Raw genomic sequence first — 13,531 nt, forward strand, 5'->3', positions numbered from 1 at the left:
AGAACAATAGGAAAACAAGCGAAAACATCAGGAAAATATGAAGTTTGGGAGTCAGATTCTGGACAAATCCGTACCGGAATGGAAGCTCAATAACATTGACTACGAGGAGTTGAAGAAAATAATCAAGCAGATTACCAATGGGAAGGGTCCGTACAAGTTAGAGGATTTTGAAGGGCTTACGGTTAAATTTACACAAAATTTCAATCAGGTGAATCTTTTCATCAACTTGAAGGTGAAGGAAATCTCGAGTAAACTGGTATCTATAGAGACTTCAATCAGTCGTTTATTTGATGATTCGTTGGATGCCGGGTTGCTAAAGAGAAGGGTCAGGGCAATTAAGGTATACCTCGAGAATTGCAACACCCTATTGCAGAAATTATCACGGTTTGTCATTGTGCAGAGAGTTGGGTTAAGGAAGCTGTTTAAGAAGATCAAAAAACATTATCAGGATAGTGAAATTGCCCGTGAATACATAGCAGGGGTCAAAAGGTGCAAAGAGCTCCAGGAAGGTTATGAAGGAATCAGTTTCCAACAACTTGATTTGCAGCCATATCTTGTGGAGGTCTCGCTCATTATGGATGTGTTGTCGGATATATCAATGAAATTGAAACAGGATGGAACCTTGGACGGTATGGAGAAGACCGATTTTGATAGATCAAAACTGCTAGATAGAAAATCATCGCAGAAGACGCCGGAAGATGTCAAAGTTAATCTGAAAACGAACTCGCAATTTGACGCATTCTTTCTTGAGAAGTGTGAGACTCTTCAGAGAATCCTTATAAGATCAGATAATAATGAACAATTGAAATTCTTGCTAATAAATCTAGGATACCAAGTGTTTGATGAATCATTACTCAAAAGATCTAGAGAAATAATACATCAGGAAAGCGCCTCAGAAACTAGGTCACTGAAGTCTATGAAATCGTTTTATGATAATGAACGGCCACCTCTAAGACGACTTCAAACTGGGTCGTCCGAGGCCATAAAACAAACAGATGACCTTGAACAAGGTTCCAGTTCCATCTCAATTCTCTCGAGACACCCTAAACTGTCGGAAAATAATTTCTCTAATGAAAATGAAAACAGATTCCCAAATTTAGTCATTGAATATTATAAGCACAAAGTTCCTATTGAAGAATGTATACTAATGTGTCATGTTGGGGGGCTCAGAGGTTCTATAGTCACAAATAGCCTTACGCGTACTGAGATAATTAAAATATTACAAAAAGATGATTCAGCGAAGGTAACAGACGCAATAGGGAAGCTGGCGTCTGAATGGATTATCTCTCATGAATTGAAGGCATGTAGTCCTAGAATAAACTATAAGAGAACGAGATATATCTCCATACACAAGTCAAACTTGTATCTTATAACCATAGATGATCAAATATCTTTGGGCACCAAGGACGGTGATGAATCGCCTATATTTGACCACTCCATTATGGAGATCAAACGTTTCCCTATCAAAAAAGACTCAACAGGAGGTGAAAAAGATGCACGATTTGTAGCAATAATGGAGAAAATGTATGAATCAAAGATTCAGTGTATCCCATTCAGACAAACATTGACTGTTTGGAAACTCATGGCACGGATTGTCGATTCTGAACAGAAAATTGATTCCCTAAAAAGTACTATTCTTGAAGATATTTATACTATCGGTGAAGGTGATAGTTTGTCCGATGATGAATTCTTTGGAATAGGTTTAGATATTCTGTTGAATTTATGCTCGAAGCAATTTCAAAACGAGCAATACAGTCTTACTAGAGAAGCCTCAAAGACACCAAGTGACTGGAAGAATCAACGAAATATATCACCGGAATCCAAAGGTGCCAGTGCAAAACCATCAAAGTTTAGGTACTGGAATGAGTTTGATGAACTCGAGGAGGAAAATTTACAAAATAATTTTTATCAGCAAGATAATGAAGGTGACTTGGAAATCAATGATTCTGGTAATCATCATGATTTTGGGTTTGTCCATTTAAGTAATGATTTTATTAATTCAACATACGACTTTGCACAACAGATAAGACAAATATTTGGCTTCGATGATGGAAGTGAGAGCCTATTGAATCCTGCTCTGCGTGACCTATCAGCCAAATATGGTCAAAGAAACTATGGATCCATATCATCAGGCCAAAGTGTAGCTACGAAATCATATGATGACATTCGGATATTAATCGAGCATCAGAAAAAGGATCTAAAGGATTCGGAAGCCATGTATGAGTACAAGCATGACCAGGTTTTAAGCTTGATGTATCTTTTCGTCTTACTCATTGCCTGTGTGACAAGTGGTGTTTGTATGGGTATAGTCCTGGCTGTCTTTACTGATGATGATTCAGATGTTGACCTCGTGGTAGGTAATACGCTAATTCTAACCATCATTACCTCACTGACACTCTCACTGATACTGGTCATCCTGTGTCTTTTGCTGCTATTTAGCAGGTACACATTCGCTCCCATTTGGCACTACATTTTGAGTTTCACATTATTCGTCATGATAATGGGAACTGTTTGCTACGGACTTGTAGAAATATTGCTATGAATTTGCTACAAACAAAAACTAGAACTTGCTTGCATTACAAATATTTAATTATATACCTGAACTTTTAATACTTATGAATAATGAAACCTTTAAATAATAGTCTGTACCTTTTGTATATAATACATATCCAGTTTAATATTCTTCACGTGATACGATGGTAGTTAGATGACCAAAACCTTGAAAAGTCCCAAATTTCACTATTTAATCATTGCTATCGATATGTTAAGTAGCGACTAAAACATAATAGGTATTGGGTAGAGCCTTATAACGCTGAGTTATTCGATTGGAAGTCAGCTAACTCACAAAAGTTCGACTATGCCCAGTGTATCGTTTTCGAAATTGATTGGGTCTTTGGTTTCCAAGGGTCGTCCAGAGGTAATATATTCATATAAGACGTCTAACCTTGTCCGATATGGTTCTAAAGGGTTGTCGCTAGTATTTTTCATGTATGGTGTCTCATTTACTGATTTCACTGTGAGTTCCGCCTCCAGCATCCTCAGCTCTGCTACTGAGGATCAAATGGCGAGTGCTATGTTTATGGCGAAGACTGTGGGTCCAGTTGCACTCTGTTTGGTGCCATTTGCCTTATCAGCAGCGTCTTTATACGTAGCTTCAAGGGTTATAACGAAAGTAGTTTACATTCCAAAGCTAAATGCGACTCCAACCTGTCAACTGTACAGAAATTCAATGGTACTTGGTAGAGAAGTAAAGTTAACGAGATCATTGAAATATATCTCAAGACCTAAAAAGCCTAGAGTCTTTACCGGTAAGGGAGACCAAGGGATGGATGATAATGGTTCCTTTGTGTTCTACCTGATGGATAAACATCCTGATGTTAAAACCAGGTTTCAGAGGTACTATTTGTTATCAAGGTCTGGTCAGGTATGGGGATCCGATGGAAGGATAATGGATGCTCTGTTTGGTAGAGAATCTATTAAAGAACTAGATCTGCTAGAATTTCAACCTGAGGTAAAAGAAGGAAACCTAGAATCTAGTAAAACTAAGAAGCAAAGAAATGTTGAGTTGGAACAAGACCCTACGATATTGGAAGAGATGATTAAGGCCAATTCTGAAAAGGTAAAGTTCCATTCCAGTGCCTTGGATATGTCCAGCTCAAAGATTGTAAATATTGTGAATTCGAAGAAGAATAAAACGTCTTCATAAAATAAATTATTATATTCGTTAATATGTACATAGTGTAATCATTAATAGTGAGGATATTCCTCCATATTGGTAAATAGACATTAAAGTCAGAACTTCCTGTTGTTATTTTCTAATGAACAGGTTATCATAATTACAAGAAACCACATAGTCTTAGCAAGTAGTCGAAGAACAATGCATAGGAGAAATACAACCCGGTGTTGATGTTACCGATGAAATGCTTCCAGCAGTCCTTAGGATCGTTTAGATCAACCCTCTTGATCATTGTAAACACTCTGTACGCAAAGAGAGTTAACCCACCAAGGAAACCAGGTCCCATTAGCAACCCACTGTTAATACCAGCCATTAAGTACAAGGAGAATTGGGCAACCGACATTGTGGTACAGATGGCTTTGGTCTTATCGCCCCAGGCTAGCGCAGTAGACTTGATACCAGCTTTGATGTCAAATTTCTTATCTTGATGTGCGTATATAGTATCATATGTCATGCACCAGAGGTAGCTTCCAAGATACAACGGGATCATGGCAGACCAGTTCATTAGCCCCATTGCAGGGTATCCCAGCAAAGCACCCCATGTAAAGCATGCACTCAACGCAGCTTGAGGGTAGTAAGTGAATCTCTTGAACAGAGGGTAGGCGAAAACAATGGGCAATGAGGCCATCCCAAGCCACCAGCACTCTGCCGGCAACTGAGCAAGAATTCCCATCCCCACAGCGGTCTGCGCACCTAGAAACACCACAGCATTCCTTGGTGACACCCTGCCGGCGGCAATTGGCCTCTCCACGGACCTGATTACCTTATCATCGAGGTTACGATCCAGCAAGTCGTTGATAGTACACCCGGCACCTCTCATCACCAGCGCGCCGACCCCAAACAACCCCAACATCCACACAGTCGACCCCAGCGACGCAGAGGTCTCCATGGCAGCCATTATAATCGCCCAAGACCCCGGCAAATACAGCAGCCACGTCCCAACGGGCTTCTCAAGCCGCATCAGCTCCGCATAAGGTATCCACCGCTTAGGAAGCCTCGAGACATAAGGACCAAGACCCTTAAGCCGCTCCTCGCGAGCCACCGCCAACTCCTCCTCACTAAACGGCTTCCTAGCCTGCAGCAACGTACGTCTGACATGAAACCGCCTAACGGCACCCGCGGTGAGAAGCCCTGTCCGCCCAACTCTCAGCCCCAGAGCAATATTAGCACCAATCGAAAGCCCTCGATACGTAGAACACACAGCTGCCCTCGGAATAAGCATCTTTTAAGGTATTAGCTCCTATAATAGCCCCTGTATAGCCGATATGGCATCCTCCCATTGTCCATTATATAGCACTTATCGGTGTTTAAATTTTTTTTCACTGCCAAAAATTTTTTTTTCATCGCAAGGCCCTTCTAGCTATATAAGACCAATGACTTGGCAGCCAATGGACGTTATAAGGGCTCCATCATGGACTCTACAAGGCTCAATTGGGACTATACAAGAGCTATAACCGACTATAACAATGATCCACGTTGCCTCTACCACTGCTCCGGTCAATATTGCTACTCTCAAGTACTGGGGGAAGCGTGATGCGCAGTTGAACCTGCCCACCAACTCATCTATCTCTGTGACGCTGGCTCAGGATGATCTCAGGACGCTGACCTCTGCTGCTACTGGTCCTGAATTCGAGGAGGACAAGTTGTGGTTGAATGGGCAGGAGGAGTCGCTTGGGAGTGAGCGTACGCAGAACTGTCTTGGTGATTTGAGGGCTTTACGTCGTGAATTGGAGATCAAGGACGGTTCTCTGCCAAAGATGTCTCAGTGGAAGTTGCATATTGTCTCTGAGAACAATTTCCCTACCGCTGCTGGACTTGCCTCCAGTGCTGCTGGTTTCGCTGCGTTAGTCATGGCTATTGCCAAGCTATACGAGCTGCCACAGTCTGCCTCTGAGATCTCCAGGATCGCCAGGAAGGGGTCCGGTTCTGCTTGCAGATCTCTATTTGGTGGGTTTGTTGCCTGGGAGATGGGCGAGAAGGAGGACGGAAGCGATTCCAAGGCCGTTGAGGTGGCTCCTATGGAACACTGGGCCAATATGAAGGCTGCTGTGCTTGTGGTGAGTGCCGATAAGAAGGACACACCATCTACCAGCGGTATGCAATTGACTGTTAAGACCTCTGATTTGTTTCAGGAGAGAATCAAGAACGTTGTGCCAAAGAGATTCGAGGAGATGAAGAAGAGCATCATCGAAAAGGATTTTGCTACTTTCGCCGAATTGACTATGAGAGACTCCAACTCCTTCCATGCCACTTGTCTGGACTCTTATCCACCTATCTTCTACATTAACGACACCTCCAAGAAGGTCATAAAACTGTGCCACTTGATCAACGAGTTCTACGGTGAGACTATCGTAGCATACACTTACGATGCAGGTCCAAACAGTGTCCTTTACTACTTGGAGGAAAACGAAGAGAAGTTATTTGCTTTCATTTACAAGCTGTTCTCTAACGTTGAAGGCTGGGAGAACAAGTATTCTAAGGACCAATTGGACTCCTTTTTGGCAGCTTTCGAAGGTGTGAAGTCTAAGGTCAACTTTGAACTGGACGACGAGATTCAGAACAACGTCTCGAGAGTTATCTTGACTAGAGTTGGCCCTGGCCCACAGGACACCACTGAATGTTTGATTGACGAATCTACTGGTCTTCCAAAATAAGAAAGATAAACCAAGTGTTGAACACCTTTTTTCACGTCTTGTTCTGTATATTAAAATAGATTTAGTAATAGTAATAATAATAATAAAACATTTCTCGTTCAATAAACGGTTCATTTCAACATATCCAGTACCTACTATTACTTTTTGTCGATGGATATGTAAATAATTTGTAATATAATATACATCACATTACATACATTATAAACTCATTACCAAGTCTTCGTCATCTTTTGGCTCTGTTATAAGATCGAGGTCTCTTGATAAGCAAGCACACAAACTGATCGAGTTCTATTTATTACGTTCTAACGGGTTCGATTTTAGACCAAAAATATCAAGATTAAAAAGATATAGGTAGGTATAAAAATGAATTCTAAATAAAAGGTAAAAGAAATAAAGAAAGGTAATAAAATAACTAGCCATTTTTTTTTTCTTTGTATTGTTACAGGATAGAGAAAATAACAATTTTTTTTAAAACACTTTGAGTTTGTATAGGAGGGTTTGTCAACAAATAATTAAAATAAATATGTTTTAAAATTTGTTTGTTTAATTGTGTGCCATTATATTGTGGCTTTGAAAGTAGATTAAAAACAAAGTGTCAGCAGCGTTAAAGATTGTTTATAGTTTTAATATCTCTAATTGAAAAAAAAAGAAAGTCTTTGGGTTTGGAAATAAAAGTTATAATAAAAATAAAAAATAAAAATTTTTCAATTAGATCACCTAATTTATTGTATAGCACAAGGTAAAAAGCACCGATCTAAATTTTTTTTTTTTTATTTCATGTCCACGTTTCAATATCATTTTGCTTATCTAAACAAAGAGATGTGCATACAAGATGAATATAAAATAAAATAAAAAAATAGAGAATGCATTTGGTAACAGATAAACGAAAGGAAGGGTTGGTGTGATAGTTGGTTATGATAAAAAAGAGAAATAGACTTATAAAATAAATCATTTATAAGCTGAATTCTTTCAATTTCTTATATTTTGGAATTTCCAAATCTTAGCTTTACAATCACCACTACCAGTAGCAAAGACGTTGTAGTTTGGACCCAGAGGTTTACTGTTAGCAACAGCGACGGAGATGACGGAGTTTCTGTGACCTTGTAGCATTAATAGTGGAACACCTGTTACTTTATCCCAGAAGATGACACCACGGTCCTTAGAACCTGATAAGATGTATTGGTCGTTTTCCGTAGTTGTTACTGAGAGGACGAAGTCCTTGTGGCCGATGTATGTCATCTCGCAGTTACCTTCGGTTTTTGGTGGTTGAGAGGCACCGTTGATGTTACGGAGACCCCACAACTTGACTGATCTGTCTAGAGAACCGGACACGATATTTTTACCGTCTCTAGTGAAGACAACACTGTATACGGAGTCCTTGTGGCCGATAGCGGTTTCACCTTCTGAATCTAGTCTTTCTACTAGGAAACCAGTGTTTGAGTCCCAGACACGGACGGTTCTGTCTAGGGAACCGGCAGCGACATAGTTGCCATTTCCAGGAGAAACGGCCACGGTGGTGACACCGTCTTCGATAGACAAGGTCAAGGAGCATTGGCCGGAGTGCAAGTCCCAGATACGTATCGTTCTGTCACCTGAACCGGAGACCAATTTGTCACCAGATTGGAAGTAGTCTAGAGAGTAAATGTCTTGTTCGTGACCACGAAGAACCATAACGATCTTACGGTTGGCGATGTCCCAAATACGGATCAACTTGTCCTCGGCACCTGTGGCAAGGAACTTGCCGTCTGGAGAGAAACAGACAGATCTGATGTACAAGTCGGCGGAAGAGGATGAGTTTCCTGATTCCTCACCGTTCTTAGCGTCGTCCACCAGTTCTGCGACCAAGTTCCCGCTGGCTACTTCGAAAATCTTAGTGGTCTTGTTACAACCTGTGGCCAGGTACTCACCGTTGTTGCTGAATTTAACGCAGCAGACAACTGAGTCGTGCAACAAAGTTCTATGCAGCTCGATATCGATGTCACGGGGTCTAGTAGGGTTGTACAGGACGTAGTAGTCCTCTGCCTGTTTCTTGAACTCGGCTGGAGTGTTCTCGGCATCCAAGTCTAACAAGAATGGTGGGATTGGTTTAGCCTGATTAGCCCACTGGTTATAAGGCACTGCCTCAGTCGACTCAGTTTGTTGAGCGACTGCCTGTGAGTTGTTGTTATTACTGTTATTATTACTACTGTTGTTGTTGTTATTGCTGTTGCTCGAGGCTGGTGCTGTGGTAGCTGGTGCAGGTGCTGTTGCAGGTTGTACAGCAGCAGGAGTAGTTTGGGCAGGAGCGGTAGGAGCAGATGTTGCGCCAGTAGCAGCGGCAGCAGCAGGAGTAGCTGCGTTACTTTGCTCTTTAGTATCTGGCTCAGTCTTTGGCTGCATCTGGTAAGGATATTGCTGCATCATCTGTTGCTGTTGCATAGGAGGCAAACTAGCCATTTGTTGGTACTGTTGTTGAGAACCCAATACACTAACTAAAGGTGTCAAGCCTGGTTTTCCATTACCATCCTGTTGTAAGGCATCTTGCTGTTGCTGTTGTTGCTGTTGTTGTTGCTGCTGCTGTTGCTGCTGTTGTTGCTGTTGTTGCTGTTGGGCAGCCTGAGCAGCCTGAGCAGCAGCAGTGGTGATAGTAGGAGCTGGTAATTGCTGCATAGGCTGGTTAAACTCATTCAACTGCTGGTCTCTCTTCTCTACTTCCTGCTTCAGTCTTGCAATCTCCTCTTCATAGACATCCTTCATCTTACGATGAGTCAACTCCAATTCATACACGGTGTTCCTGATCTGCTGCATCTCAGCTAGCTGCTGGTTGATCTTGAAGTCATAGTTCTTCTGGTGCTGCTGCTGATAACTACTGGCCTCACGCGCAACAGCTTCAAACTCACGCCTGACAGCCCCCAAAAGCTCCTCCAACTTCCCAGAAGCCTCTTTAGTTTCCTTCATTATCCTTTTATGGTTCTTTATTCTTTCTTTTCTTTTATTTAACGTCCTTATTATCTCTAGTCTCTCTCTCTCTCTCTCCAGCCCAAGATATCCCAATATCCCAATCTATTAATTGTTTACCAAGTTTCAATTCCCAGTTCATGAGAAACAAGTGAGAGAGTTCGTGTGTCTGTGGGCCTTTCTTCACCAAAACAAATATTTACCACCTCGTATATTATGATATAAAAAGGGGTCCTCTCCTTTCAAAGCGAAGATGCCCTTTATAACTTATGAAGGGCATAATAGTAGTCCCAATTAAGTCCTTTTACTATCAATTAGCGAGGCACACTAGGGCTTTAGTTTAATAGCAATCAATTGGACCAAAGCAACAAACGAATTTAAACAAAACGAAGGAAGAAAATGGCTCTTGAACCTATCAAGTACGGAGCGCACGGTGCAGCTATAGAGGCCGAGTGGTTGAAAGTTGTCCGTGGAGGAGACGATGCCGTGGAGTGGTTAGTGATTGCGCCTAATGCGGAGGAGAAAGGTGAGTACTTCCCATGGGCAGTTGGCGCTGGGTTCAGCGAGTTTTTAGGGAGTTTTGCGGACGAGGGCGCCTCTCAGGTGCGGTACGGTATTGCGCGTGTGAGTCCACCGGGCAGTGATGTGCAGAAGGTGTTGTTGGTCGGGTGGTGTCCCGACGGCGCTGGGATGAAGGCGCGTGCGTCGTTTGCTGCTAACTTCGGTACTGTGGCTAACAACCTGCTGAAGGGGTACCATGTCCAGGTCGCTGCGCGTGACGAGGATGATCTGGACGAGAAGGAGTTGCTGATGAAGATCAGTAACGCTGCTGGTGCACGTTACTCCATCCAGGCCTCGAGTGGTGGAAGCACAGCCACCACTGCCTCCGGCAGTGGTAACGTCAGGAAGATGGCTCCGCCATCTTCCTCCAGCGCCAAGGTCTCGGTCTCGACACCAAAGCCATCCTCTCCATCTCCACCTCCATCCGCTAGACCTCCCACAACCACACACACGTCTGGTTCTGTAGCCGCTAAGGCACAGGACGACGACGACTGGGATGAGCCCGCTGTCGCTGAGCGCGACCTGGACCGCAACCCTGTGAAGCCCACGAAGTCGACGTATCAGCCGATCGGCAAGGTCGACCTGCAACGTACCATCGCCGAGGAGAAACAGCGTGAGGACCCACGCCTCGTCAACTCGACACGTCCTCCTACCGCCACCGCCGCATCCCACGACGACAAGGTCATCCGTGGGTTCAGAACCGAGAAGACGCCCGCCCAGCTCTGGGCAGAACGTAAGGCCAAGGAGCGTGCAGATGACAGCAACACGAACACCACCTCTAACGACAATGACAATGACAATGACAAAGACAAAGACAATGAGAAAGACAGCGCTGGCGTCAGCGACGAAGAACACGACGTCAAAGATCTCAGATCCAAATTCGAGAGCCTCGGCAAAGAGCCGCCAATCATCCAGCCCCGTGCCGTGCGCGATGAGCCACCCGCCAGAGCTACCGCTGATACTGCTTCTGCCGGTGGTGCCGCTTCTGCGGGTGGGATGAAGGATCTGAAGAAGATCGGGAACCCGTTGCCCGGCATGCACAGCGAGGAGCCCGAGGAGGAGGACGAGGACGATGACTGGGATGAGGAAGAGGAAGAGGAGAAGCCTAGACCTTTGCCAGTCAGGGACGAGCCAGCACCTGCCCCTGCCCCTGCACCAAGACCAGCACCAGCACAGCCTGAATCAGAACCTGAACCAGAGCAGGAAGAGGAGCCAGAGGAGCCAGAACAGCAAGAGGAGCCAGCACAGCAAGAGGAAGAACCACAACCTGAACATAAGGAAGAGCCTGAGAAGAAGAGGGCTGTTCCTCCACCACCTCCAAGAAGAGAAGAGAAGAAATGGGCTATTGCCGAGTATGACTACGAGGCCGCCGAGGATAACGAACTGACCTTTGCTGAAAACGACAAGATTGTAAATATTGAGTTTGTAGACGACGATTGGTGGTTGGGTGAGTTGGAGTCCGGTGAAAAGGGTCTCTTCCCTAGTAACTACGTCTCCCTAGGCAACTGATTATATAAAACAATGTTTCATAAGACAACAATCTAGTTATTCTGATCCTAGAAAGTATATAAGTATTTAAAAGACATAAAAGAGATGTTTCCCTCTCCCTTCACCGGAAACATAACCAAAATAAACAAGAAAAAATGTTATTAACACTCGCTTTATGCTTGGTGCATGTCGCCGCTGAATACTCTAACGCTTCGCTTGATGTCCGCTCCACACTGGGGTTTGAGCTGGGCTCCCTCGTCGCTGGACTCGACTCCACCTCAACAACTACTATTACTCTAACCACTACTATGACACAGTACTCCTCATCCTTGTCCTCTGACACATCGTTACACCCTGACACATTATTCATTGACACATTGTCGCATGCCGAAACTATTACGACATCGTTACATCCTGAGACGGTACCTACTACAATAGTGTTACATCCTGATACATCGATGCCACCAGTGATCTTGCAGCTGTTAGAGTATCCACATGAAACGAGTCCTTACGTTACCGTGGTCAACACTACTACTACTGGACAGGACGGTACGCCTCAAGAAGTGGAGACCTCGTTCCTGGTCTCATACACCACGCATACAATGGACGACATAGTCACCGTGTTCACCACCTGGTGTCCAATAACCCCCAGCGTGCAGACTCCTACCGTGCAGTCACCTACCGTGCAGTCACCTACCGTGCAGTCACCTACCGTGCAGCTCACAGTGTCTTCACACTCTACTCTTATGCTCTCAACGGTCACTACCACTACTGCTGGAGTGGTCACTGTGTATACTACGTGGTGCCCATATACGAAGACTTCTGCTACAACCTCTCTACCTACTAAGTCCATCCGTATAACCTCCGTGACCACTTCACGCCTATGTCCTCAGTGCACCACAAGTGTCTCATATTCTACTTCTTCTACTCACTCCTCTACTTCCTCTACTTCCTCTACTCACTCCTCTACTTCTTCTACTACTACTCAATCTTCTTCTACTCACTCCTCTACTTCTTCAACTACTTCTACTACGCACTCTTCGTCTTCAACTCGATCATCAAGTCATTCGACACCTCATATCTCAATTCCTCATCCAAAGGTAAGTCCTAACACCACTTATGTGACAATAACCTGCTCTTCGTGTCATTCTTCCTCAATAAACCCAAAGACTACCACTCCAACTACAATTCCTTCTTCTACCATAAAATCCATAGTAGTGCAGACAATATCGATATGCCACAGTTGTCCTCAACCAGTGACCACATCGATCTTGTCCACAGTAACTACTACTGTTAACGGTACCACCACTTTATACACAACGTATTGCCCAACAACATTCACTCCACATACACATTCATCCACAACAACACCAATAACATTGACTCCTCCATCGACTCCTACTCCTACAACAAGCCCTACAACAACACCTACAACAACATTTACTTCTCCTACGATTAGTCCAACAACACTTGTAACGATGAACACTTCAAGTTCGTCAACTGCATCAACTGTATCTACATCATCAACTTCATTAACTTCTTATTCTACAACATCTACCACTCCTACTAGTCTCGCATCATCAATTTCTACCACATCAATTCCATCACCTCCTATTATATCAACTTCACCTCCCACTATATCAACTTCACCTCCCACTATATCAACTCCACCTCCCACTATATCAACTCCACCTCCCACTATATCAACTCCACCTCCCACTATAGCAACTTCACCTGCCATATCTTCGTCTCCTAGAAGCTCATTAAAACCTAAAGAAGTTTGTTCCGGTAACTGTGAAAACCAGAGTACCACTATTCCAGTTTCTGCACCAATTTCACCAGTGATACCTCCAGAATGGGTACAACCATCCTTTCCTACACGTTCCAGTTCTCCTCCAGTTATCCAGCTAGGTGCCTCGTCAAAGCTTCACAATAACTTCATCTTACTAGTATTCTTCATGTCTTTGCTCATCTAACTCATGCACCATGCCCTCCACATGATTTATAAAGTTGCTTTATCCCTTGGCTCATCGTTTAAGGTCGTCCAATCCCGTGCTGTGGATTTTTAGGCTTTGTGCTAAGAAACGAAAAATGGACTTCTGTGGGGGAAGAGCCTATAATACATCAACATTTAACATGATTATTATTTAGTCGA

General features: G+C 43.7%; 7 protein-coding genes across 7 annotated transcripts; 5 read left to right on the forward strand and 2 right to left on the reverse strand.

Annotated features, from left to right (window-relative positions):
- Window positions 1–37: 37 nt before the first annotated feature.
- VTC5 (Vtc5p) lies at window positions 38–2,542 on the forward strand (the record flags this gene model as incomplete). The annotated part of the gene is made up of 1 exon (XM_071050577.1): window positions 38–2,542. The coding sequence occupies one exon, from the start codon at window positions 38–40 to the stop codon at window positions 2,540–2,542; it is 2,505 nt and encodes an 834-aa protein (XP_070908367.1).
- Window positions 2,543–2,857: 315 nt separating this feature from the next.
- MRX15 (Mrx15p) lies at window positions 2,858–3,706 on the forward strand (the record flags this gene model as incomplete). The annotated part of the gene is made up of 1 exon (XM_071050578.1): window positions 2,858–3,706. The coding sequence occupies one exon, from the start codon at window positions 2,858–2,860 to the stop codon at window positions 3,704–3,706; it is 849 nt and encodes a 282-aa protein (XP_070908368.1).
- Window positions 3,707–3,836: 130 nt separating this feature from the next.
- Window positions 3,837–4,958, reverse strand: COQ2 (4-hydroxybenzoate octaprenyltransferase; the record flags this gene model as incomplete). The annotated part of the gene is made up of 1 exon (XM_071050579.1): window positions 3,837–4,958. The coding sequence occupies one exon, from the start codon at window positions 4,956–4,958 to the stop codon at window positions 3,837–3,839; it is 1,122 nt and encodes a 373-aa protein (XP_070908369.1).
- Window positions 4,959–5,202: 244 nt separating this feature from the next.
- MVD1 (diphosphomevalonate decarboxylase MVD1) lies at window positions 5,203–6,390 on the forward strand (the record flags this gene model as incomplete). The annotated part of the gene is made up of 1 exon (XM_071050580.1): window positions 5,203–6,390. One exon carries the CDS (start codon window positions 5,203–5,205, stop codon window positions 6,388–6,390), a length of 1,188 nt encoding a protein of 395 aa, XP_070908370.1.
- Window positions 6,391–7,359: 969 nt separating this feature from the next.
- Window positions 7,360–9,327, reverse strand: RNJ42_00411 (WD repeat TUP1 family protein; the record flags this gene model as incomplete). The annotated part of the gene is made up of 1 exon (XM_071050581.1): window positions 7,360–9,327. The coding sequence occupies one exon, from the start codon at window positions 9,325–9,327 to the stop codon at window positions 7,360–7,362; it is 1,968 nt and encodes a 655-aa protein (XP_070908371.1).
- A 399-nt stretch (window positions 9,328–9,726) lies between these two features.
- Window positions 9,727–11,397, forward strand: ABP1 (Abp1p; the record flags this gene model as incomplete). The annotated part of the gene is made up of 1 exon (XM_071050582.1): window positions 9,727–11,397. The coding sequence occupies one exon, from the start codon at window positions 9,727–9,729 to the stop codon at window positions 11,395–11,397; it is 1,671 nt and encodes a 556-aa protein (XP_070908372.1).
- Window positions 11,398–11,531: 134 nt separating this feature from the next.
- On the forward strand, window positions 11,532–13,352 carry AGA1 (Aga1p; the record flags this gene model as incomplete). Its single annotated transcript, XM_071050583.1, has 1 exon — window positions 11,532–13,352. One exon carries the CDS (start codon window positions 11,532–11,534, stop codon window positions 13,350–13,352), a length of 1,821 nt encoding a protein of 606 aa, XP_070908373.1.
- Window positions 13,353–13,531: the final 179 nt, after the last annotated feature.

The sequence above is a fragment of the Nakaseomyces bracarensis genome (genome assembly GCF_045282275.1).
Source record: "Nakaseomyces bracarensis strain CBM3 chromosome Unknown Scaff3_0, whole genome shotgun sequence".
Taxonomy (NCBI): domain Eukaryota; kingdom Fungi; phylum Ascomycota; class Saccharomycetes; order Saccharomycetales; family Saccharomycetaceae; genus Nakaseomyces; species Nakaseomyces bracarensis.